At 52.7% G+C, this 25,415-nt stretch overlaps 4 protein-coding genes across 4 annotated transcripts; 3 read left to right on the forward strand and 1 right to left on the reverse strand.

Moving 5' to 3' along the window:
• Nucleotides 1-3,316: 3,316 nt before the first annotated feature.
• On the forward strand, nucleotides 3,317-5,259 carry CABS01_09669 (UDP-galactopyranose mutase; the record flags this gene model as incomplete). Its single annotated transcript, XM_060543026.1, has 5 exons — nucleotides 3,317-3,327; nucleotides 3,478-3,547; nucleotides 3,617-3,697; nucleotides 3,806-4,156; nucleotides 4,231-5,259. 5 exons carry the CDS (start codon nucleotides 3,317-3,319, stop codon nucleotides 5,257-5,259), a joined length of 1,542 nt encoding a protein of 513 aa, XP_060400242.1.
• Nucleotides 5,260-8,758: 3,499 nt separating this feature from the next.
• On the forward strand, nucleotides 8,759-8,872 carry CABS01_09670 (uncharacterized protein; the record flags this gene model as incomplete). Its single annotated transcript, XM_060543027.1, has 1 exon — nucleotides 8,759-8,872. The coding sequence occupies one exon, from the start codon at nucleotides 8,759-8,761 to the stop codon at nucleotides 8,870-8,872; it is 114 nt and encodes a 37-aa protein (XP_060400243.1).
• Nucleotides 8,873-9,428: 556 nt separating this feature from the next.
• Nucleotides 9,429-17,173, forward strand: CABS01_09671 (hsp90-like protein; the record flags this gene model as incomplete). The annotated part of the gene is made up of 4 exons (XM_060543028.1): nucleotides 9,429-9,562; nucleotides 9,682-12,004; nucleotides 12,084-16,676; nucleotides 16,730-17,173. The coding sequence occupies 4 exons, from the start codon at nucleotides 9,429-9,431 to the stop codon at nucleotides 17,171-17,173; spliced, it is 7,494 nt and encodes a 2,497-aa protein (XP_060400244.1).
• Nucleotides 17,174-19,389: 2,216 nt separating this feature from the next.
• On the reverse strand, nucleotides 19,390-19,752 carry CABS01_09672 (uncharacterized protein; the record flags this gene model as incomplete). The annotated part of the gene is made up of 1 exon (XM_060543029.1): nucleotides 19,390-19,752. The coding sequence occupies one exon, from the start codon at nucleotides 19,750-19,752 to the stop codon at nucleotides 19,390-19,392; it is 363 nt and encodes a 120-aa protein (XP_060400245.1).
• Nucleotides 19,753-25,415: the final 5,663 nt, after the last annotated feature.

A 25,415-nucleotide genomic window follows, 5' to 3' on the forward strand; every position in this document is an offset into this window, starting at 1 on the left:
TAATAAATTTTTAATACTATTTAAAATAATTATCCTTAAGTTATAAAAAAAAGCCGAGGCGTTATATTAATACGGTTTTATCCGTTTTATTAATATTAATAATACTCTTTTTAATATAAAATATATTAATAATACTCTATAATTACGTTATTATACTTCGTAAATCGTACTTAATATTAATAAGGATTTTAGTATTATTTACTAAGTATTTTATTAAAATTATTATCGTAAGGTTAGTTTAGTTATTAATATCTTAGTAAGTATTTTAACTTAACTTAGAGGCTCTTATAGCTCTTAATTAAAGGCTTTTAAAAAACTTATAATTAGACTTTTTATTTATTATAAGTAAAGCTATTATAATTAAAACTATAATATTACTTATAGACCTCGATAATAAGTAGTTAGTAATATAATTATTTTTTTTTTATAATAAGCTTAAAAAAGTATTTTAATTTAAGTATTAAATAGGTACTATATTATTTTATTAAAACTATATTCTTATACTTATAACTTAGAAAGAATTAACTTTCTTTAATAATAAGGTACTCAGATATAGATTCGAGATTGGGTTGTGAACCTTACGGGCCCTTCCCTGTGCCTGTCTGTCGTTGATTACACTACGGACGATCTGCATGTTTGAAAGTCAATCTCTTTGAGGTGTCAAATTGGTAGGGTGACTTGGCTAATAAGTCTGTCGCAGTCTGCTATGCTTCTTCCCGTCATGCCTGCCCGCCTGTATCCTTTGTTGTTACTTTGTTATGAGTCTCTGCCCGCTGCTAGTATCCATACTTACTTGTGTCTATGATGGAGGGGTTGCAACTTGCGGACCTATTGAGGGTGGATCATGAACTGTTCCTCTTGGGTTCTTCTACGGCCAAACACCAACCCCTACTAGTGTATTGGAACGGGTTGACGGGTGCGTGTACGTACGTGGTTAATGGGCACCTATGGGGGGAGGGGACAAGGAAAAAATGGGAAAGTAGGGAACGTGTCCTCGAGTCCTTGGGGAAGCGAAGGCGAGTTTGCCTCCACATCTCTCTCCATTTCCCGGTTTCCAGACCGCACAAACGAGGACTGTGGAGGAGGAACAGGACAAACCAGGCCAGGCCAGACCAGACCCAGGTGGATGGAGGGTGTATGGCCCATATCTTTCTTCCATCCCACCTTTGAACCTCAACACGGGCCTGATCTCGGATCATACTCACGCTCGCGGCTCACGTCTATAATGCCTCACTTTTTTGGGACCGTTGACGGCTGATTCGGGCGTTCAGCCCATGTCTCTCGAGGCTCGGTCTCACTAAACCTCCCTACGTACGAGTGGTACGGTCATGATCATATGGCTCAGTGCCTTTGCGTCGCGAGAAAGCAAGAAAAAACCCCACCCGTCTCTTATGATGTCGTCTGCGAAGCCAATTACAGGCAACCCACACTCTCAACTCTGTAACCCGCCGTGGGTCGCAGGAACTTACCCAGGCCCCGGTGCCGCTATTGGAGACACTCGGAGACTGAAATCAGTGGTATGCGGTATGTGTATCCGGATGGCCTGTCTTTTAAACGGTGCGCGATGGTGGACAAGCTTCTGGCAGCTCCACTGTGGTGGCTGTAACATTGGCATCCGTCGTCCTCTCGAGCAAGAGTCTCAGCTTTCAAGTGAGTCGAGAGTCTCCCCCTGTATTGCTGTGTAAGGCTAGTGGTGAGCATACGGCCGCCGCGTCTTTCTTCTTTCTCCCGCTCCCACATGAAATCATGAAATGCCCAGACTTCCAGAGTCCAGAGGTTGGGGGTTCATATGAGCAAGGGGGGCAATGGAAAGGAAGCAAGCAAGGCAAGGCAGGCAAGCGTGTGGCGAGCCAGCACGAGGGCCCGGCCTGGGGTTGCGGTTCGCTGCCGTCCGCGCCGCCCGTCGACGTTCCCGTTCCAGTTTTGCTGTGCAGACCAGGGCCTAGACCCCTGTGAGAAGGAGAAGGAGAATGAGAATGAGACTGAGGTGGTCTGTCTTGGCTCATGACGGACGAGGGAGCGAACTTGAGCCTGGGTGCGGGCTGTCATCTAGACAGAGTGCGGCACGGGTAGTGAGAGGCCTGAGTCTGTTCCGTGGATGAGATAATGGGCAAATGCTAGCATGGTCATTCGGCGGCGGTTGCCACGAGGCAAGGAGAGTTTCTGTCAAATAAGACCTTGTCTCAAATTGTCGGGACAAGATGCGCCGGGACGTAGGAAACGATTTTATTATACATAAAGACGGGATGCACACGCGCTTGGCCGCTTGCTTTACTTGAGAGCCTCGTTTGGTGACAGCGAGGCACATGGTGGCTGCAGATAAAGTAGCTTCGACGCCAGCCGCCAATTCGGTAGATATAGCAAGCAGTAAATCTAGCGTACGGTGTATCGGGGTGTCTCCACCATCTTAACCACACCTCGTCGAGACTCGACACTGGCGATTCAATTGGTGCTGGAGATCTATAGCGATAGCAGTATCTTGAAGAGAGAATCCCATTGGCAAAGTAGAAGAAGCGTACCCTTCAAACGGCAGCACTGGAGCGTGTGTGTTCTCGGCGGCAGTGGTGGTGTCGATGTTGCGATTATCTCAAAATGTGGGGGCGTGTCTAGTACCTTGGTAGAAGAGCGCGGCGTGCCTTCCATGAGATGGTGGACGGAGCATCTTGGAACATGACACTAAGGCCCAGGTAAGGTACCTTAGGTATGTACATAGCAGGCACGGTACGTACCGTTTGGCACTTGGCACCCACCCATGAAAGACACCAAATGTGAGCTTCATGTTCTTGACCAGGGGGCCCCGCTAAACCCCTTGTCCCAAATAATAATTTGGCCCCTCCATCACAGTTGCGGTGCGGGAAGGAAGCAGGAAGTAACAGCGCAGCAGCAGCAAGTGGCAGCAGAAGCAGCACCACCACCACCATCTTCCGTCCCCTCAGCCAGCAAGAACCACCAGTCAGTCAGGCACCTCATTACCTACCTCCCTCAGTCAGGAAGCAGGTACACACACCTCGCCTCCCAGTCGAGTTCGGTACCTGGGCAGTCTAGTCCTGGTGTGTGTCCCCTTTTTCTCTGGAACCGCTCGAAACCAAAAACCCATATCTACAGCAACGACCACGGCTACCACCTCCCGCGCGACTTTTCTTTCCTCCTCCTTCCTTTCTTTGCTGCCAATCCTCAACTTCGCTTTCTCTTCCCCCTCGGTGCATCTCTTGCTCCTTGATCTTGCAATTCTCCTCTTGTTGCCAGATCTTCCTCCACAAGAGCCGCTCTCTTTCTGTTGCTGCTTCCCCAACACCTTCTACACACATCCCCCACCATGGCTGACATGTGAGTTATTCCTCCTTGTCCCCTTTCCGTCCCAAATGTCTTTCGCTTGCCCATTGCGCCCATTCCAGAGCCACGGCTCCGGATCTGCATGGCATTCCAGACGCCCAAATCATTGAAGAATCTCGACTGACTGTGTTCCCCCTCATTTAGCAACGTTGACGTCTTGGTTATCGGCGCTGGCCCGACCGGTCTCGGTGCTGCGAAGCGTCTGAACCAGATTGTGCGTCCTCACCGCCAAATTGCCACTACCCCAACCCGCCCATTGTTTCAATGCTAACATTGACTGCAGAACGGCCCCTCATGGCTGCTTGTTGACTCCGCTGAGAAGGCCGGTGGTCTTGCTGGCACTGATACCACCCCTGAGGGTTTCGTGAGTGCCTCCTTGTTTCCCACGCTTTCCTTCGCAGCAGCAAGATTGCTCAGGAATTGGGTGTTGTTTAGCCAAAGAAACAATTTCTAACCAGCTTCCAATGAACAGCTCTACGATGTTGGTGGCCACGTCATCTTCTCCCACTACAAGTACTTCGACGACTGCATCGAGGAGGCGCTCCCCAAGGAGGATGACTGGTTCACGCACGAGCGTGTCTCCTACGTCCGCTACAAGGGCATCTGGGTTCCCTACCCCTTCCAGAACAACATCTCTATCCTGCCCAAGGAGGACCAGGTTAAGTGCATGAACGGCCTCATTGACGCCGCCCTCGAGTGCCGTGTCGCCGACAAGAAGCCCAAGGACTTCGATGAGTGGATCCTCCGCAACTGCGGTGAGGGTGTTGCCAACATCTTCATGCGCCCCTACAACTACAAGGTCTGGGCTGTCCCCACGACCAAGGTAAGCCTACTTCCTCCATGCGAACAGACCTCTCCTGAGACTGGATCTGCTTGCTAACTTTAATCTCTCTACAGATGCAATGCGCGTGGCTCGGAGAGCGTGTTGCTGCTCCCAACCTGAAGCTCGTCACCGAGAACGTCGTCATGAACAAGGTTGCCGGTAACTGGGGCCCCAACGCCACCTTCAAGTTCCCGGCCCGTGACGGTACCGGTGGTATCTGGATCGCTGTTGCCAACACCCTGCCCAAGGAGAAGACTCGCTACGGCGAGAAGGGCACCGTTGAGAAGGTTGACGCCGAGAAGAAGATTGTCACCCTCAAGGACGGCACCAAGGTCCAGTACGGCAAGCTCATTTCCACCATGAACGTCGACCAGCTCGTCGAGCGCATGGGCAACCAGGAGCTCGTCAGCCTGTCCAAGGGTCTGTTCTACTCCTCCACTCACGTTATCGGTGTCGGTATCCGTGGCGCTCGCCCCGACCGCATTGGCGACAAGTGCTGGCTGTACTTCCCCGAGGACAACTGCCCCTTCTACCGCGCCACCATCTTCTCCAACTACTCTCCCTACAACCAGCCCGAGGCCGACGTCAAGCTGCCTACGCTGTACCTCGCCAACGGCGAGAAGGCCTCCTCTACCGAGGCCAAGGAGGGCCCTTACTGGTCCATCATGCTTGAGGTCTCCGAGTCCTCCATGAAGCCCGTTGAGCAGGAGAAGCTCCTCCAGCAGTGCATTCAGGGTCTTATCAACACCGAGATGATCAAGCCCGAGGACGAGATCGTCTCCACCTACCACCGCCGCTTCAACCACGGCTACCCCACCCCCTCGCTCGAGAGAGAGGGAGTCCTCAAGGACCTCCTTCCCAAGCTCCTCGACCAGGGCATCTACTCTCGTGGCCGCTTCGGTTCCTGGAGATACGAGGTCGGCAACCAGGACCACTCTTTCATGCTAGGTGTCGAGGCCGCCGACAACATTGTCAACGGCGCCGTCGAGCTCACGCTCAACTACCCCGACTTCGTCAACAGCCGCAAGAACGAGGAGCGTCGTCTTGCCGCGTCATTCGCCTTCGGCTCCCAGGCCAACGGCATTCCCTCGCACAGCAAGTAAGCCTACCGTATGGTGGCGGAAGCTGTTAGAAAAGGAGGCAAAGAATTGCATTGATTTTTCAAGTTTTGTTGCTATAAAGCAATAGAAAGAAGCATGAGCATGACCAATGGCAGGAGGCAAGCTCAGGAAAAAGGGAGCTGCTTTTGGCTAAGCATAAAGAGAATACCTGGGAGTTTTTACGATGTTGAATTGGGGCGGGGGAGGGAATATCATCCGGTGCGCCATACCCACGATGTTGATGTTGAAAGTCGTGCGCAGCTGTAGGCGTGGGGGGCCAGCTTGCCCTCGAAAAGGAATACCTACATAGAGTATAGATGTTTGGCTTCTACAATCTCACACCATTCGAGCATTTGTTTGTTCCACTCTGATATTGTCTTGTCGTCTCCCGTGTGGCCTCGGCGTCGGAGGTGCGTCCGGATAGCTGCGACCCTTGCATATTGAAGCTGTAGTGTGACTGATGCGTAATGGGCATGCCAACGGAAACGGTCCGCCATCCGGTCGAACTAGCGTCTATCTGACAAAAAGTCATGATCCAGTGAGCCGTTGAGTTTGGCACCCTTGTCTCTGGCGTCTGACATGTCCTTGTTTGCTTGTTTTCTCGTTTCCCCCATTCTACTTAGTCAGCGTATTTCAAGCCTACGAGGCTCAAGTCATCAGAACCAAGGAATCGAGGCTACCCATCACAAAATTCGGATGAGTTGATACGAGATTCTGCATCTTCGTCGTCTCCGTAAGTGCGACGCTGATTCTTGATATTTAGCTATGGAGTTCGCAGGAAACTGGTTCAGGGACCTATAGTCCTAGGCCAATATTGCACGGGTAACAGGGAATCGGTAGGCAACTCGGTCGTTGCGAGTGCTTTATTCTTAGTAATATCCCCAGACCCCGCGGGTAAATGGATTTGGGTTATTATCAGACGGAAATCGTGAAGAAAGTGGCGAAGTGGTTTATTGCAGCCAAGCGGGTATACACCAGTTTACTGATTTCGTCTTCTTCTTTCCTCGCACTCTTTTCTACGACGCTAAAGAAGCGACGCAGTCAAAACACAAAAGAAAAAAAAAAACTCAGGGTCCGAGTGAGGTGGGTAGCATCGTAGCACAGACTAGTTTGGCAGTGCGCCAATGACATCATTTTTTTTTGTCTTTTGGCTTTAACTTGTTCGCCCTAAACTCTGAGGATTTTATGCCACGACTCAGGTATCTACAAGAAATCTTGAAAAAAAAAAAAGATGTTATGGATAGCTTCGATGATTCGATGCTAGTCTCGCCACTAAGTTTCTTGCTCACCGTCCCGCCAAAGACACCTTCGAGAATTTCCCTGAGAGCTGAAAATTTGGTACTAGAAGACTTGGAGGAGCAGGGGTTTGGGTATGTGAATGAGTCGCGACGGCTCCGTCAGTTCCACGGCGGCGGTGGGGGGGCATTTTATCTTATTTCCTTGGTGAAAGAGACGGCGTGGTTTCTACCCTGGTATTAAGAAACGGCTGGATGTTTGGTTCATATTGAGCTCTGGACCCTTTGATTGACTACCCTTACAGTAGGCGGACGTTGGAACCAGTGCTACATAACCTACCACAGAAGATGGGTAAACATGTCTACCTATGCTCTAACAACGACATGGTCAACTTCAGCCTTCGAGCCTTCGAGACTTTGGGCCAGCTGTCAGAATGGAAACGTTCAGCTCCGGCGAATGACCGGGCGTGCGGAAAAGATCAGCAAAGAAGAAGGCCTAGGTATTGAGACGGGACAGTCAAGGAATCAGCGGTCAACGGTGCTCATTGCAAGGAAAAACAGGACGGGACCCGGGAGGTGGATGGGGGGGAGGGAAAGCCGGTGGTGTAAACTGATAGGTTCCATCATGGCGCGACGGACCTAGCGAGACGGAGAACGGGCGACGGGTGGAAAGCGGCGGAAACGGACAAAAAAAAAGCAGGGAACAAAGGCTCCGGCAGTTCAGTGTGAAGGAGTGTGGCCAGATCTATCCGTAGATTTGAGAACAGACTGAAGGTTGTCTGTACCTCCATATCTCCCGTCATCTTTCAAGGTTCTGGCGAAAAGTCCGTCGGGAGCTTGGTGGGTGAAAGATGTGAGGCTTGTAGGAGTTTGGAGAGTTGAATAGCATGAGGCACCGCCTGTCGATTGACTGGTGGGCATGGATGGGCATTGAGGGTTTGAGCACAAGATGCTCTGTGTCACCCCAGTTAGCCCTGTTCATCGCTGTGAATGTGGACGGCTGAGAGCTCCGATGATCGACATTTTGTATCTGCGAGCTCGGCCAAACAGACGGTCGAGAAGGTGAGAACGTAGCGACGATTGTTTTTTTGTTCCTGCCAATCATTGCCTGTGGTGGATGTTTACCCCTTTCTTGTACTGGATTTTGCATGCCTAATGCTTCGAGCTACCTCTGCCTGCCGGGTAGGTACACCATTCATGATTCCATTCGCGTTTATCTGGCGCTGACTGGAGACTGTTTGCCGTTGGAGCACCGGGAGATAGGAGCGAGCAATGATGGGCTGGGAATGCTTTCTGCTCAAGGGCCCAGAGCCCCCAAATAAGTGGATAGCTTCTCTCTTCCTCCACTGCTGTGACCAGGGGTTAGATTGGCATGCATCTTCCTTCTCCTCGTCTTGGTGATCTGTTTTGTTCATCTCTCCGAATTTCAGCGCAGGCATATCCGTTGCGGAGCCTTTTTCACAAGAGCACCAAATTCCTTGTTTGAGACTGCCTTACTGTGTGTTCGTATAGAGGAAAGGAGAAGGGGAACAAGGAGCCGCCTGAGGGGAACGAGAGGAACGAGACAAGGAAAGAACGCCGAGATGTCACTGGCGTGGGTCCTGTTTTTGTTTAACAGAGACACCAACGTTTGCATGTTTGACGAGGGGGAGTTTGGGGAGGCGTTTGATACCTTCCATACTGGATTGGATGGCTGCCCCATTCCCTATTTGGCCTCTGACTTACTACGGCACATGCGTGTGTCGGTCTTGAAGTTGTCTGTTTTCTCCGGGTCCCTAACATACAAGTGACATGGGGTGCTCTGTATGCAAGTGCGACTGCTACTGCTACTTCCAGGTGTATGTAAGGTATTCTCTGCTTCCTTGGAACGCTTCCGAGAGACAACTGAAAGGTTGCAGTGCCCGGAGTTGGCCTGGTTAGGTTCAAGTTTTCCAGGGCAGGTGGAGGCTTCCATTTCCCTTGAAAGCTGGAGAGATACGTCCCATTGCGAATGGATACTGAGGATGCCTTAGCACTCACGTACCTACCTTAGGTAGGTAGTAAGGTAAGGTAAGTATGTACTCCGTAACAGCTAAGGTGGAAGAGAACTTGGTGCTTGGGAAGGCGTGGGCTTGGTCCCTGGCGCTTGGAAGGTGCCCTTTGCTCCTCTTAAAAATCATTACGTACTCCACTCCTCAAGGGTGCTGCTGCTTCAGAACTCCAGCCTGCCCTTGCCCGCGCCTGTCCAGCGCCGCACCTTAAGCAACCTCCGGCTGCCCTGTCGCCGGATGCCACCATCGCTCAACGTCTCCGTGCAGCGTGCATCCTGCTCCATCTCGATCCTAAGTGGTCAGCAAGACGGCCAAGCAAAGGTCCAGTTCTGTTCGAGGTCCCAGGTGTGAAAGCGAGAGGTTCAAACGGCACCGTCAACGTCTGGTTATTCCTCCTCCGACAGCTGCCCACTCGCTCACGCATCCGTCGCCCGACGACGCCCTCTAAACCCCTAGTCATTCTTCGTCTTCCTCAGTTCACAGACTGCTGAAGATTACTGTTGCTGCTGCCTTTTCGCCGTATCCATAGCGAGGCCGACCACCCCTCGTCCACCTGATCCGATTGCGCGCGTGCATACCCATACCCGGCCGATGCAAGAGACCTCTCGCATGCACAGAAACATCAACACCATCCGCACTGTAATCCTCCGGTTTACCCAACCCCCGTCGTACAAGTTGCGCCTCGAGCTTCTCCTAGAAATATGACATGGACGGTAGTCTCTAGCTGATATTCACGACCCCATCTACGTCAACTTTGACTCTCGCGACGACATCATCGCCGACTGCGAAACAAAGGCCGACGCCGATACTCAAGGAACTGAGCGCCCCTCCAAAATCCCACTCATCCCCACCATCGACAAGTGCACTTGGCCTCCAAGCTCCGGCTTGCGCCTAATGACCGGCCTCAATGATGGACGGCACTGCCATCGTGTCGGACGACCACTTCGACCCTCCCTCGCGCCTTTTTGAGCGCCTTCGCCAGATCGCCGGCTTTACCTGGGACGAGTCCCGGCTTCCCTTCCATACATCTTACGACATCTGGTGAGTCCCGCCCCCACACCATTGCCTTCCAGTGTTGCCCGCCGAGCACCAAAGAACAATCTCTGTCGCTTTCTCTCTACCTCTCCTCAAGTGTTGCAATGGCTAACCTGCGCGGACAGGCACGTTTGCGGTACCAGATTTGTATCTCCATACCAGCCCTCCTCCTCTTCATCCTTACCCGCCTCGAGTCCCGGTTCGATCGCGAGACTACAGTCCGGTCGACCGTCGCCCTCCGAGCATACGAGTTCCTCCAGCCTTCACTCGGGCCTACCCAGCGATGCGAGCAGCGACTTCTCGGCTACCTCGCCGCCCGCAGTCCCCGCCGGCGCTGCAGAGATATCATACGTAGAAGAGCCAGTGGTGGCTCGCGTCTCCTACCATGTGCTCCGCGAGGAGAGGGCCTTCCATATCGCTAAGAACCTATTTGCCACGGCCGACCCTCAAGGACTGCACATTGTCAAGCCGCTCGACCTCATCCGACTCGCTCCTCACCCCGGCGATCGGGGTTCTATTGTGGTCGCAATCTATCAGCATCCCGGCCAAAACTACCTCTTTGATCTGATGGACATGGGACCGGCATTCTACAAGGCCAGGAAGGTTGACGACCGGTACGAGGCGTATCGCAAACAGAATTTGCGCTTGAAGCCTCCGATAGACCTACAATACTTCCTCGACTTTGCCATTGGCGCTAGTCAGTGCCTGGAAATCCTCCACTATGGGCAGGTGATTACGCATGGAGAGATCAGGCCGGACGCCTTCCACTTCAATATCGAGACAAACTCGGTCAAGCTCATCAACTTTGGCACGGGGACGAGATCCTTCGAGGGGGGCTTGTCAAGCACCTCGTGGTCGAGCCTATCAAAAGAATTGGGCGCCAAGAACAAGCTCCTCTATATTAGCCCGGAGCAGACAGGTCGTATGCCGGCAGAACCTGATAGTCGGACTGACATCTACTCTCTTGGAGTCGTGTTCTGGACGTTACTCACACAGCAGCCGGTATTTGACGGGGAGACGCCCCTCGATATTGTGCAAGGCGTTCTAGGGCGGAGAATCCCCAATGTATCGCAAGTTCGGCTCGATATACCCGACGTTATCGGACGCATCATACAGAAGTGCACGGCCAAGTCCGTCGCTGATCGATATCATTCGGCTAGTGGTTTGAAGCATGACCTTCTCAAGGTGCAGCAATTCTTGACCGACGGCGACTGGTTGGCGCTTAAGGAGTGGAAGATTGGCGAAAAAGACATCTCGTCCTTCTTCATCCTACCCAGTATGATGATCGGCCGGCAAAAAGAAAGAGCAGAAGTTATCAGAGTCATTGAGCGGGTCGCCAAGAGCCATTCGATGAATCAAAAGTCTACAACAAACAACCGCTTCTCTGATGGTTCGCAGCTCTCGGTTGAGCTCCCTGACTGCGGGGACTTGTCGAGCGAGGGCGCAAGCTCGGCAGAAGGCACAACACGTCGCAGCGGATCCTTCACGCATACTACGTCCTCTGATCCTAGGCAGTCAAAGGCTAGTTTTGTTCCGTCCGTCCTATCCGATACTCAGACGATATCGGGCGACACCATCGCCTCGTCTAATTCCGGTCCGTTTGCGAGGATGACCAGGCCGTGGGAGAGGCAATGGGAAAGACACCAATCGGTCTCGATCGAAACTCGGAGTCTTATTGATGGTGTAGGTACGCCAACAGACAGCAACCGACTGAGTGCAGTGGAATCATCGTCCTCGAGTTTGTCACGTCAGCTCGGATCGGCAAAGTTCCGTAGGCGCGGACACTGCGAGATCGTTCTCGTCGAAGGAGCCGGGGGCTTGGGCAAGAGCTGCCTCTACCAGTCGACACTCGCTGAAGCCAGGAGGAGGGGATACTGTGCCACGGCAAAATTTGATACCGCGCGCCGAACTGCATTTGGACCACTGCTTAAGCTGCTGTCGTCACTCTTCAAACAGGTATTCGGCGAGCGAAACACGGATACACCCTTTCACCAGGCGCTAAAGCAATACGTTCGTCCGGTGTGGCCAATGCTGCACAAAGTTCTTGGGCTACCAGACTTCCTCATAGGCGCGCTTGACAGCTCCGTTCCTCGATCAGTGTCCATCACTCAAAGCATAACTCAAAGTCGGTCCATCAGGGCAGGGCTCAAGAGGCGTGGCTCGTCGCCGGGAAGCTCGCCGGGCCGCTTGAACAAGCCTACGGTCATCTCTTCACAAGCGTCCCAGGACTTCCTGCGAGCTGGTGGAGCAACCAAAACCATGCGATTGATGAACACCTTCCTCGACGTGCTTCGCATGTTCACATCCCACAAGTTCATATGTTTTGTGCTGGATGACCTTCACTTTGCAGATGATGAGTCCATGGAATTGATTACGCAGATCATTGGGGCACGGATGAAGATGGTCGTCATCATAACCTACCGCCCAGAGGAGCTATCACCGGAACAAGTTCAATCTATCATCTCACCTCCCGAGTCCGAAGGCAAGTTTCTCGCACCGTCCAAAGTTGCCATCATATGCTGACCAGTTAGCAGAGTTTCCACGATCAGGCGGTCCCGTAGTGACCCGAATCAAACTGACTCCCCTCTGCGAAGATGACATCATCCAATATGTCGCGACGACGCTGTGCAGACCAAAGGAGGAGGTTCTTCCTCTGGCTTTGGTCATACAGTCCAAAACAGCAGGCAACCCATTCTATATGCGAGAGATGCTGAGCGCCTGTTACCGGAAGAAGTGTATATGGTACGACTACAGAGACAGCAACTGGCATTTCGATCTCGATAGACTCTTCGAGCACTTCAAAGGCGCAAGCGACTATGACATACTCGATACCGGTTTCATCACACGGAGATTGAGCGAGCTACCTCCAGCCTCTAGAGCGATACTTGCATGGGCTGCACTCCTCGGATCTTCCTTCTCATTCGAGCTCATTTGCAGACTTCTGAGTGGCGAGTTCCAGTACCAGGACAATGAAGAGGCATCGTGTCAAGGTCCAGGCAACGAACAATACCACGCGACGTACTCTCAGCAAGAAGCAATCAACGGACTGCAAGCCGCGGTTCAGGCTTATATCATCGTCCCGAGCGAGACAGACGATAGATTCCGCTTCGCCCACGACCGATTTATTCAGGCGTCGGCAGCATTGAAGGAATGCAACGCGCGAAAGATGCATTTCGTTATTGCACAGACGCTTCTCAAGTACTATTCAGCTGATCCCAGAGCCAAGGATAACACCGCTGCGCACATCTGCGAGTCTGTCGACATTATCAAGAAGCGTGTCCCTAGACGCCAGACGTACCGTAAGCTACTGTACGAGTGCGCACAGTCGGCCGTGGAGAATTGTGCCCGCCCAACTGGCTCAAAACTTTACAGTACGGCAGTCGCTCTACTTCAGCCAGATCCATGGAACGACCAGCTTGAGGACGTCTCGTATGACGAGACGATGCAGCTGCATCTACGGGCTGCGGAATGCTATCTGTACATGAGCAATCATGCCGCAGCTAACTCCCTCCTAGATACAATTTTCCAGTGTGCACGAAGCCCTCTAGACAAGGCGCCAGCCTATGTCCTCCAGTCCAGAACCCTAGCGCAAGGTGGCAATGCCCGAGGCGCGCTGGCTGCACTGAAAGAATGTCTACAGGCACTTGACGTGCAATTCGATGACGAACCCACCTTTGAAAAATGCGACGATCAGTTCGAGAAGATGTCTGTGAGAATACAGACCATGGACAAGAACGAGCTGATGAACCCGACACCATCAACAGACCCCAGCTTGCCGTCTATCGGTGCTGTGTTGGCAGAGACTGTCAGCGCTGCGTGGTGGAGCGACTACTTGCGATTCTACCACCTCTCCCTCGTCATGCTGGATCTACATCTCACTCACGGCGCTTTCCCTCAATCAGGCATGGCGTTTCTACATCTCGGTCTCGTCGCTCTGGCCAGATTCAACATGGTGAGCTTCGCAGTTGAGGTGGGCAACGTCTGTATTGAGCTACTTGACCGATACCGTGATCCCTTCTCGATGGCTAGAGGCTATATGCTGTACGCCAACTTCATCGGGCATGTTCAAATTCCGATCGCCGTGGCGTTGACGCACTTGGAGGGCTCAGTCGACTATGCGGCTGCAGCCGGTGATCGGATTTCCTCGATACTCAGCTTTGGGCTTGCGGCGCAGCTCAAGTTCTTTGCGAGCGAGAATTGTGCCGACCTCGAGGCTTTCTGCCAGTATGGCTGTGAAGAGATCCCAAACTGGCACCAGGACACGCGGGGTGGCACTCTCCTGATCTCCATTCGGCAAGCTTGTCGGGCTTTGCAGGGCAAGACGCGGACAACCGATCCCTCCGAGGTCATGACTGATGATCATCACAATTCGGCCAACTACAAGTCATGGCTGAGAGCCAACACTCAAAACGGCAATCGATCGGTTCTTTGGTATGAGACTATTGAGATAGTTCCGCTCTTCATCTACGGCCATTACGATCGCGCGATTGAGGTCGGTGAGATGTGTTACGAGTCCATCCAGAACCTATGGTCGGCTCGCAACAGCAGGCTAGTCATCTTTTTCTACGGACTTGCTCTTGCAGGAAGGATGCTTCGGAGGCTCAACGACCCTCGCCTAGATCCCAGCAGTCTAGACGGTGAAACCGAGAGTATTCTACGCACGCTGCGCGAACTGACCAAGCGAATCAAGGAATGGGAGGTATACACCGAAGTGAACTACCTTTCATGGTCCAGAATCTTAGAGGCCCAAGTCGCGGAATTGAACGGCGATTATGGGGGCGCGGTCAAGCTCTACGAGGAGGCTCTGGATAACGCCGAGGAACATAATTACATTTTCGAAGCGGCACTGGGCAACACACTGATGGCCGGCACGCTCGTCAGACGCAAGGCTCGACGGCTAGCTCGCTCTGCCTTTAGGGATGCCATTGCGTTCTACCGTCAGTTCGGCGCCGTGGCCGTGGCTGAGCGCCTGGAGGAAGAACACGCCGTCCTTCTTCACAGCCCGACAAGAAACCCCAGAGCGATAGACGCTGCGGTTCAGACCGACTTCGCCGGAGACAGCGGCACTGTTGACTACCGCGCTGTGGATGGCGAAGAAGGGCCAGAAGGGATGCAGCAGTCTAACCACACTGCAATCGCCGATATAAAGGGCGATCGGATTGGTGCGTGGCGTGGCTCAATGCACGAGCACAATGAACCTGGGGCAGGTCTGCCAGCACTCGATATGATCGATTTGCACGCGATTCTGCTCTCATCCCAGGTCATTTCCGGCGTTCTTCGGGTCGACGAGCTCCTCAAGACTATGTGCGATGTCATTCTGCAGACTTGCGGAGGCTCTGCTACACTAGCCGCCATTGTGGTACAAGATTCGGATGAGTCTGGGTGGTCTCTCGCAGCCAGCGGTGATCCGGAACGGGGAGCGTCAGCTCATATCCCCGGTCTTCCACTTGCTGGCACCTCACTCGTTGCTGAGAACGTTATTCTCTACTGCACGCGGTTCCGAGAGGCTGTCTTCATTCCCGACATCATCAGTGACGAGCGTTTTGGTAACGTGAGCGAGGCTTGGCTACAACGGAATGTCCTTAGCAAGGCCATCATTGCGATTCCCATCTGTCACGGCTCAAAACCGCTGCTCGGAGTTCTCTATCTCGAGGGCGAGCCAGGGTCTTTCACCGATCGTAATGTGTCCGTCCTCCAGCTGCTAGTCAACCAGATTGGCATCAGTTACTCAAATGCCCTAGCCATGAAGGCCGTAGAGAAAGTCTCGGCAGAGAATGTCTCCATGGTTGCGCTGCAGAAGCGCGCCCTTGCAAAGGCACTGGAAGCAGAGACAAAAGCCAAGCACGCTGAAGCTGAAGCCAAGCGTAACGTCAAGCTCGCCGAAGAGGCCGCCAAGGCCAAGTCGATATTTCTTGCCAACGTTTCGCACGAACTGCGAACGCCGCTCAACGGTGTTATCGGCAACTCTGAATTGCTGAAGGACAGCGAGCTAGACAAGGACCAGCAAGAGATGGCGGATAATATCAAGGTGTCGGCAGAGCTGTTGTTGACGGTCATCAACGATATTCTCGACTTTTCGAGAATGGAGGCCGACAAGATGAAGCTGTACGTGATCGCTTTCAACCCAGAAGAGATGGTTCGGGAGGTTGTTCGAGCGGTGTCCTACAGCAACCGGCAAAAGACGAAACAGAAGAACGTCAAGATTATACAGGATATTGACCTACCATCTCTACTCATCTTTGGAGACCCCATCAGACTCCATCAGGTCTTGGGAAACCTCATCAGCAACAGTTTGAAGTTTACTGAGGACGGTTCGATTACGATTGGGGCTCGAGTGGAATCTGAGACCAACGACAAAGCTACACTGCTCTTCAGAGTTCAGGATACCGGAATCGGTATCCCGCAACAGCAACTGGTCAAGCTCTTCCAGCCCTTCAGCCAGGCAGACACCAGCACGGCACGGAAGTACGGCGGCAGCGGCCTCGGTCTGAGCATTTGCAAGTCGCTGATCGAAACGATGATGAAGGGCAAGATCCAGCTCGACAGTCAAGAAGGCGTGGGAACAACGGCATGGTTCAAGGTCACTTTCGATAAGGCTAAGTCTGACGTTTCTGCCGGAGACGCGCAGCAAATGAAGTCCCCTCCAGCCGTCGAGCGCTCTGCGTACCTCGAGCGCGGCGAGTCGCCTAATCCGTTCTTGGACCTCACCGCCGTTCCCAAAGACCAAATTAGGATTTGCGTCGCGGAGGACAACCCCATTAACCAGAAAATTGCCATCCAGTATGCGCAACGGCTGGGCTACACCACCGTGGATGCTTACGAGAACGGCTTGAAGGCTGTGGAGGGCTTGCGGCAAAAGGCTAGGGAAGGTCGACCCTACCATGTGGTTCTCATGGACGTACAGATGCCCGTGCTGGATGGATACGAGGCGACTAAGATGATTCGGAAGGATTCTATAGACGTTGTACGGAAGATCCTCGTCATCGCCATGACGGCATCGGCCATTCAGGGAGATCGAGAAAAGTGTCTGGCGGCAGGCATGAACGACTATCTCGCGAAGCCGGTGCGCTCGGAGGTACTAAAGAAGAAGTTGGACACCTATGTCAGCCCTCAAGCATCCGTAAGCGAGTCTCTAGTCGGATTTTCGAGGCTTCAACGCTAACAGCCACCCAGGCCGCCTCATCTCCTGATGCCAGCCGCTCTTCTTCCACTTCGCCGTCATACATAACTGCGGACCAAAACGGAGCCGCGGCGAATTTTCACCTTCCAATCAGAGACAATCCGGCATACAGCCGACCGTCCAACAGCACCTCGACATCTAGCCGCCTATCGAGCGACACAAGGTCCACTACGGACCTGGGATCCATTGCTGAGACGCAGTCGCAAGCGCCGTCGCAGAAACGTGCGTCTCGCAAGCTGACCAAGACACGCACCAGCAGCGAGTCGCTACCGGCCGAGAAACCCAGGGCAGTGCTTACCAAGAAAGCGCCGCAGCGTCAGGGCACGGCCTCGTCGACGGATGAGAATCTCAAGCCGGAGAATTTACCATACCATACAAACCGCAATAGTGTGAGTTCGCAGGGGTCCAGTAGCAGAGACAAGATCTTCCCAAGCTAAGGTGATGGAGGCCGCCTCCTTCCCTTTCGATCCACGGGACTGGACGACTAGCTTGGGGCGTTGAGACGGACGGATGATGCCGTTTGATTGGAAAGGACACTCGGTACATACCAGTTTAGCCAGCTGTGGCTGGGGAGGAGAAGAGGGAAGGCTTTCCAGGAGGGTGTGATTCCAACAAACGTCTCACATCAACAAGTCCCAGCATGGGCACAGCATAGGGCCAAAGAAGGGAGGGAAAAGAGGCTCAAGGAAACGCCTTCCTCTCTACAAGCGGGAGGCAATGCGTCTCCGATATTGATTTTATTTTACAACTGGCAGGAATTACGTCTGATATTATCGGAAAGGGAGGAAAGGGAGTTGAACGGGCATCTTTCGAGTACCATAGTTCCGGGCAATGTTGCCTTTCGAACACCACCCCATAGCATCACCATGACACGTAGCCTGCCCGTTAAGGGTTCAAGGGAGTTTTAGGAGGTAAAAGGAATTTCACCTTTCATTGCCAATGATCTACGGGTCCATATACTGCGCCTTGTATGCTGAGTGGTTGCCTCGTCCTGTCTTGCCAAGAAGTAGGTCTGAAGGTGAAGCAAGCTTATGTTGTTCCTGGGCACGCCCGTACGTACCGTGATGCAGAGGTAAGCTGATGATGGGAGCGAGCCCTCCTGATCCCCCACTCTCACGCCTCCGTCTATGTATATTCTGCTGCTGTACTGTCTCTCATAGGCCATGTCGCAGTCAGCCCAGCCTGTTGTAAGTGGCGCCGTTGACGTGCATGAGATGGTTTGAGACAACGGGAATGTACAGATGGGTCTAGATGGACTAGAATTGCAAATCCTCCTCTGCTCCAGTTCATGTCTGCATGAAGTACTGCCCTTTCTCTCCTCTTTCTCCCCGCGTGCTCTCGCCGATCGACCGAGACACTGCCTCCCTTCCGGCCCTTTTTGAGAACCTGCCACGAGGTGTGAATGGTGTATCGCCCGTTTTTTCGATGTACGGTACAAAACGATAGGTCCACGCGGCCGCTGACCAGAGATTTCAAATTCCCAGATAAGGAAGAGCTGGGACGTATGAGCTCTGGGTCCTCGAGCACTCATTCATTACTTCCTCTCGATAGAAAGAAAAAGTTTGGGATGCATATTGGGCATTGCCAGCAGTGGGCGACGTGCCTACATGTTGCGCGACGCTCACACCCGTCTTTGACATGTCTGATATCAGGGACACTCGAAAGAGAGCAGTAGGGCGATGGGAAACGTGAGACAGTAGATCCGGAAATGCAAATCCCATGCAACCTTTTCTCTCTGCCGCTCCCTAATCGGGGGGAAAGGGGCGGCACGGCAGACCAACCGGCCTCCCTCTTTCCCATACTGTCTCTCCTGTAAGCCTCGATCCTGTATTTGGGGACCTTTGAAAAGGGTGGAAGGGGTGTTTGCGCAAAATGAAGGAGAACGGTATTTTTTATTGTATGTTTCTGGTGATTTGCATTTAATCGTCTAAGACATTGTGAACCGTCTCTCTCTGTTTCTCTCTCTGCTCATTATTTCTTTTTCCTCTCTCTCTTTCTCTTTCTTTCCTAGGTAGTTGCCGAGGTGCTCCGCACTTCTTGGGTAGACTCGCAGAGCTCCTTTCTCTTTCTGTCTGCGAGCTCCTTTCCCCTTTCGGCCCCCAAGAGTACTTTACTTACCTTTCTCTTGGGAAGTTTGAGATGGAGCCGTACATGGTTGTGAGGTTTCGGGTTCTTCCGTCGCGCGTCTGGGCATCGGAGATAGAGGGACACAGTTACACAGAACTTTTCACTTGGACATCGAAAACGGGGTGGTCTTGGAAGGAGGAGGAGGGAGGGAAGCTAAGGAATCTTATGTCCGCTCGCTATCCGACTGCCGAACGGGTATCACGCGGTCGTTGAGTCAAACCAAAGTCTAGATTCCCTTTGCAGATGAACTCGACCCGTAGGATGGTGAGAGAGATCACTCGAGAGAGAGGGCAGAACAACTCAAGGAAAGGTGAAAAGCTGGACACAGCATCACCCTGCACCGCCCTTGCCATGGCAGTCTCTACGGATACCTCCCTCTCACGGAGTCTGACGACTTCTACCCTTTGCCCAGTCTCTATCCGTGGCAGTGCTCTCTCGTAGATGAATTACACGAAGGGAACAGGGTCTACGCGTTCACGCGCCTCTCTCTCAGCCCACAACTCCCACCGCCGTTCATCGCCGGGACCTATCTCATCTTACTTACACGGCCACACTGCTTCGAAATTGGACAACCAAATCTGGGGGAAGACCTGCCGGCCGACCGAGCGGCTGGCGGTGAGAGTGCGATGTAGTTCATCTCACTCATGCTCGTCACCTTTGCCGGGAAGGCCGGGGGTGGGGGGGAAGGTGCGACTCTTTGGGGGCCGTTTTGCAAGCTCCAGATGAAGAAGAGAAACACGAAGGAGGAGGTGGAACCGCCCCGATAGATTGTTCTCTTCTTCTTTTTCTTTGCCGGGATGTTTGGCATGCCCACATTTGGAGATCTCGTGAGGACTTTTTTTGGTTGATCTAATATACCATCCCTCGCCCGATCCGAACTTCCAGTCATCAACGAACCAAACAAAGTACCCTGGAGCAGGCATCAGCGTGCCTGCCACTCGTGACTTTCAAGATCAACCGCATTTTGATTTCGTACCAGCTTGACAAGGATATCTAAATTGAATCGCCAGGGTGTAATCGGTCCCTCGGAACTCCAGATTAGCCTTGTGTGTGCGTGTGCGTATGTGTGAATGTGGATGGTGAGGGAGTGATGGGGTTGGGGGGCGTGCGTGTGCTTGTGTGTGTGCGGGCGGGCGTGGGCCTTGAGGAAAGCTCAATTAGATGGAATGGGGGCCGGAATACGGAGTAAGGAAATGGGAAAGAAATAAAGAGGGTTTATCATAGATGAAGAAGAATGTACATCGTCATCAGCTTTAACAAGAACGACTCGCAAAATGGCCTCATATTCATCGTAGGGGGCCTGCCACCCCCCCCCCCCCCCCCCGCGGTTTCACATCACACATTATCAAGAAATCTCACCGAGAGAGAGCTCAGAGCCTCGGAGAAGACGATGGAAGAGAGAGAGAGAGCTCAGAGCCTCGGAGAAGACGATGGAAGAGAGAGAGAGAGAGAGAGAGAGAGAGAGAGGGAACGTTTACTCGGGGCTTACTTACCTTCAAGCAACGCCTAAACGGAAAGGGAAGAGATACGAATCGAGAGAGCAAAAGAGAGAAAAGAGATTACGGCGGAATCCAGCGCAGACCAACTTGGGCCAAAATAACTTACTCGTAAACCGGACTGCGGCATGAAGCCGCCGCAATGTACATAGTAAGAGCAAGAGATGTTCAGAGTGGAGCTTCGTCTTCCCTTCCTCCTCTCTGTTCCCTATCTCCCCTTCCTAGAGTCTGCCCTTTGGACCATCTTCTCGAAATGGATTCGGACAACTTGTTTTCTGCCAGATACAAGGGAGAAAATCTGCCTCGCCGTTGTGTGGCTGGGCTGGAGGTTCAACTTTTGGCACGACTTGTTTTTTTTTTTTCGCATCCTCATTTCATTTTCTCTTGCTCTTGCTTTGCCTCTTGCCTGATTCGTCACGCTCGCCCGTTCGGCATGCCTTAGTTTCCAAGTTCCAGAAGTGAATACAAATCCCCTTGAAACGCTCATTCCAGGCAGAGGCATCATCCCACAAAGGGATATAGCGAGAGAGATCCATTCAATTTAGACACTGGGCAGTCAAATAAGGCAATATGGTCCAAACTAGCTCTAGTTCTCGCAATCAACCAGAAATGTGATCGGAATGGGAAACAAATTCGGTTGACGGTTTCCGTCCCATGTTTGTCAGAAACCTTTTGTTCCGGATCAAGCAATGTCCTTACACCCAAAGATGAGCGAAAGAAACCTAAACGCAATAAAAAAAGGTTTCTCTAATAGTCCAAGTTATTAATGCAGCAGCTCAGATCACAGGATCATCCCATGTTTGGACCAACAGAGTTCACGCCCCCTCACGTCTGTGCGAGCTTCTTATGCTCTTCTTCTCAGGATGTTCCCGCCGACCCGTCATCGTCTAAACTTGATTGATAGCTAACAGGCATGATCTCTCCTCAATGATGCTTTCATGATAATCATCATTTTCATCTCATCTTTAGAGTTTCAACTCCCACTCTCCATGTCAAGACTGAAGGCGAAGGAAGGGGGGTTAACAACAGTGAGGAGGAGGGAAATGGATTACAGACAGATGAGCTGTGGGGTTGGTGGGCAGAACATCAGCCTGCCACGCCGAACATCTCGAGACAACTTTTGTCAAGTTGTCGGAAGTTGGGAACACGACGCTTCAACTTGTCCTGATACCTTGCTCCCTGCATCCGAGACCATGAATTCTGCCTGCATGTGGATGCCCACGCCGAGTTGAAGGAAATGCCGAAAATATGGCGAGGGTCCGCTCATGAAGGAACGAAAGCCTAGATGGAGAAAATAGCCACAGCGAAGAGGCGGATCCTAGGAATACCTTTAATAGAAGAGGCTTTGCTTTTCCTTCTAGAGCTTCTTCTGGCCCGCTGCCTTTCCTTCTGCTTGATGCCAAGGCGCCCCGCGGTCCATCGAGAACCGCTTAATTTCTCATCTCCCTGATGGTGGAGAAAGGGAAAGGGCAGGGCGAAAGGGCGGGAAGGGTTTCTGGAGAGAGAGAGACACGTCTGATTACCGTTTCGTACCGATCCGTTTCCAGACTCGAGGGCACCCTGCTTGGGCCCTGCTTGGGTATTCTTTGCTCACTGTAATTGTGATGATTTCCGCCTCTACGCTTGCCCAGCGCGATTTCAATCTCCCTCGGCTGTGGGGGGTTAAGTGGCAGAAGCAGAACTGGTGTCTGCCTCGCCATTCTCCGCTCGTTCAGTCCTCACGCCGCCATTCGCCCTTCCCCTCTTCCGCGATGCGTCCTGCTGACTCCGTCTCAGTGCCTGCCGTCCCCACCTCTTCATCCGCGTAACATCATCGTCTATTACTCAGAATTCTCTTCAAAGGTGGGGATGGTAAAAGCCGTTCCCGGCGGACACGGCGTGCACGGCAGACGCGAGCCGGCGAGACGGGAGGCAAACATTGTTTCGCCTTTGAGGGTTAAACCTCCGATGCGGATGGGCTTCACTCAAGCCTCAAGCCTCAAGCCTCATCCTCTCAGGTACAACAGTGGGCATGGGTAGGGATTCGACCGTCCAAGAACATGGCGAGAAAACGCATTGCGGGATTAGGGGCACCCCATGCCTCTGGCAACTCGGTGCTTGTCCCGGCTCCCTGGCCGGTTGGCGGTTGGCCTGTCGTTAATTCCCGCAGCGACTCGCCGGATGTAGTATCCGTGGATTTGGGGGGTTTTGAGACCATGGAGGTTGGCACGTTGAAAAACGGGTTTGGCCACAGTGAGCTTTTGAGATGCAACCCCTCAAAGATCATTTCCATATCGGGACGCTAGCTGGAAAGGACGAAAGGCCTCGTCTCGCCGGGGAACGTCCGCATGGCCAAGTGGCACTGACTAGCCCTGCCGTTGTCTCGGTAGGGCGGTGATGCCCTGGACTTGTGTTTGGCCGATTTCAAACTCCTCACAAAAGTCGCCCTCCCTGCACGCTGCCCTTAGGAAGTCTACTTTGTAGGTATTGCAGAACGGGATAGACTCACGTGAATGACGTGCTGTGAACTATAGACTCAGTCAGATCCTTGGCCTAATCTGACAAGCGAGCGCTGAGATGCTTTTGCAAAGGCCCTCGTCTGGTCGGCCAATGTGTGCTGAGTTCTCCGTTGTAGATGAGACGAAACCTACGAAGCCTACGTAGTAGAAGAGAGGGAAACAAGGTGTTGCGCCTTGCAAATTGGATGCGACCATCTTGCCGTCCAGCCCGCATCTGCTAGGAACACTTGCATATCCTCTCCTTGCTTGTGCATCCCCCACTTCACGACAGGATGAGGTTAATGTATCCGTACTCTGTACTCTGTATAGAGTACGTCTACTGTAGGCGAGCTCTGTCGAGTCTGGCCTGGACCTGTCTATGGACACTGGTCCAGTTCCCCTGGCACGCCTAGAAAGAGACGGTGGGAACAGGGAATTACCATGACGTGCGGGACAATCTCCTTTTCCGAGGATCCGAGGCGTGGCAGGGTAGTATCCCTCGCTACCCTCATTTATCTTCGACGCAAGCCTTATAAGCATCGTCGAAGAGCATTTCGGACGGCGGCCTGATGCTTCCAGTGACTGTCCAGTCGTCTCGAAATGGAGCGGTAGGGATACTCGAGAGGTCATGGTCCCAAATCGGCCAGAGCTTTACGGGCCTTTCCCTAGCATCATTCTCGACTCAAGCAGAAAGAGATGAGACGAAATGCATGAGATAGGTTGGATGGGAGGCCAGGCGGATTGACTTTCTCCACCTAATAAACTTGTGACAAAAGCTAGCGAGCCCAATGCCGCAATCAGTCGAGCTTCACCTCCCTAACAACTATCATCGAAACTTCGATCCAATCAACAGAGTGACATAGAGCCGGCTGAGAGAATCCTTGTCCCCGTCCACGTTGGCGTTCTGGAGAACGGAAGGGGAGTCGGAAGGGGTGGCCTAGCGACGCTTTGCCCTCTAATCTCTCTGTGTTCCATGAACAGGTTAGCCGTTGTTCTCCTCAGGAGATGACGAAGAGGTAATTCTGGTACCTCAATGACCCAGCATTTCCCTTGAGCTAATGCCGACTCGGGAACAGGTGGCCAGAGCCCTTTGAGACATACGCAACTGGAGCTGATGTTCACACAGCAATGGCAGCTTGCCATAACTTTGCATGCAGTCGCCTGTCTCACGAACTCGAAAGAAGAAGACTACATTGTCTCAGAAATCACTGAATTGGCGTCACATGGCGTTGTAGGCTCGGGTCGACATCTGTCAACCACGCACGCTTCCCAACCAATCTGCTGATGCGCCCTGTAGCGGGCAAACGTGCTTGCTAAACCACGGTTTTAGCACGAAGATGTCACGGGCCAGACAGGCTAGTACCGCGCCGCTCGTAGCGGCAAAGCTGTCAGTTAGCTGACTGCATAATCCAGCCCAGTCTCTGTTTTTAAGGATCGACTTTGGTTCGAGGCTCGCGAGGGTCAGGGAGAGATCGGTGTCTTCGTCGGCCATAGACAGACTTCGAGTGAGAAAAAAGAGCAATAGTCCCGTGTGATAACCACGAACGTGTTTCCTTTGCTCGTGTCCAGACTGCGCAGAAAAAGCCGCGTTTCCGGAGTTTGAGCTTGGTTGAGCGTGCCTCTCCCCTTCGCTAATCACGTTGACCAAAGATCTTCATGCGGCCTCATCGCAGATCAGCTCGGTCAACAGATCTTTTTAGGCATGTAGGACAGTTGCGCAAGCTCCAATAAGCCGGAGGAGCGGGACTTTGGCGCGTAGCGATGCCACTCCTGTGTCGAGTCGAGACTCGAACGGTGTGGGTGTCAGTGTCGTAGTATTGCTCGTGGGGCTGGGTGAGGTTTGTTCACCGTCCCCGTCTCGTCCTCCCTAGCCCATCGATCGCGTTCCGCCGATAACCCGGCCCCTTCCCCTTCTCCTACGCAGATCTTTAGGGCAAGCTTCGTGGAGGATCAGCGTTGCAAAAGCACGAGCATGATGCGTCGCGGAACGCATGCAAAGCACATGCTTGCCACACTTGTCTGGTCCAAACTTTGACGATCGTGCCTTTTTTCTGCCAAGTGTGCCGAGCTAGCTTGGATATTAGCTGTGTTGAGCTGGCCGCCATTGGAGCTGATTCATCGTAGAAAAGGCCTATTCGGTAGTACCACACCGACTTCGAGGTACTGAAATCGCTAGAAAAGACGAAGCATACGCCAGGCCAGTCTTGATGGCGGGAGTCGTGCTGAATCGAACCCCTGCCTGGACCTGACCAGCTACGTTGGACCGTCTTCACAACTTTCTGGACAATACTTTCGGCTAGACGAAGCCAATCACATTGTTGGCTGCAGCTGAGGAATGCGCTACAGTTCGTGAGCGTCGACACAGAGTGCAGAGGATCTTTTCTGCGCTGCGAATCGTCACATGCCGACTTAAATGCTTGGCTTGACCAGCAGAACTTGCGCCTGCTGTAGCGGGTACACAATTTACTCCGCAGTTCTCTCCGGAAGTCCGCGAATCCAAGGTTATTGCAGTCAGTCTGTAACTGGGTTTCTGGGTGGTGATAACTGAGCTAGCCGCTTGGATAGCGCTGGTTAATGGA

This window comes from Colletotrichum abscissum (genome assembly GCF_030869225.1).
Source record: "Colletotrichum abscissum strain IMI 504890 chromosome Unknown Scaffold_23.1, whole genome shotgun sequence".
NCBI classification, from domain to species: Eukaryota; Fungi; Ascomycota; class Sordariomycetes; order Glomerellales; family Glomerellaceae; genus Colletotrichum; species Colletotrichum abscissum.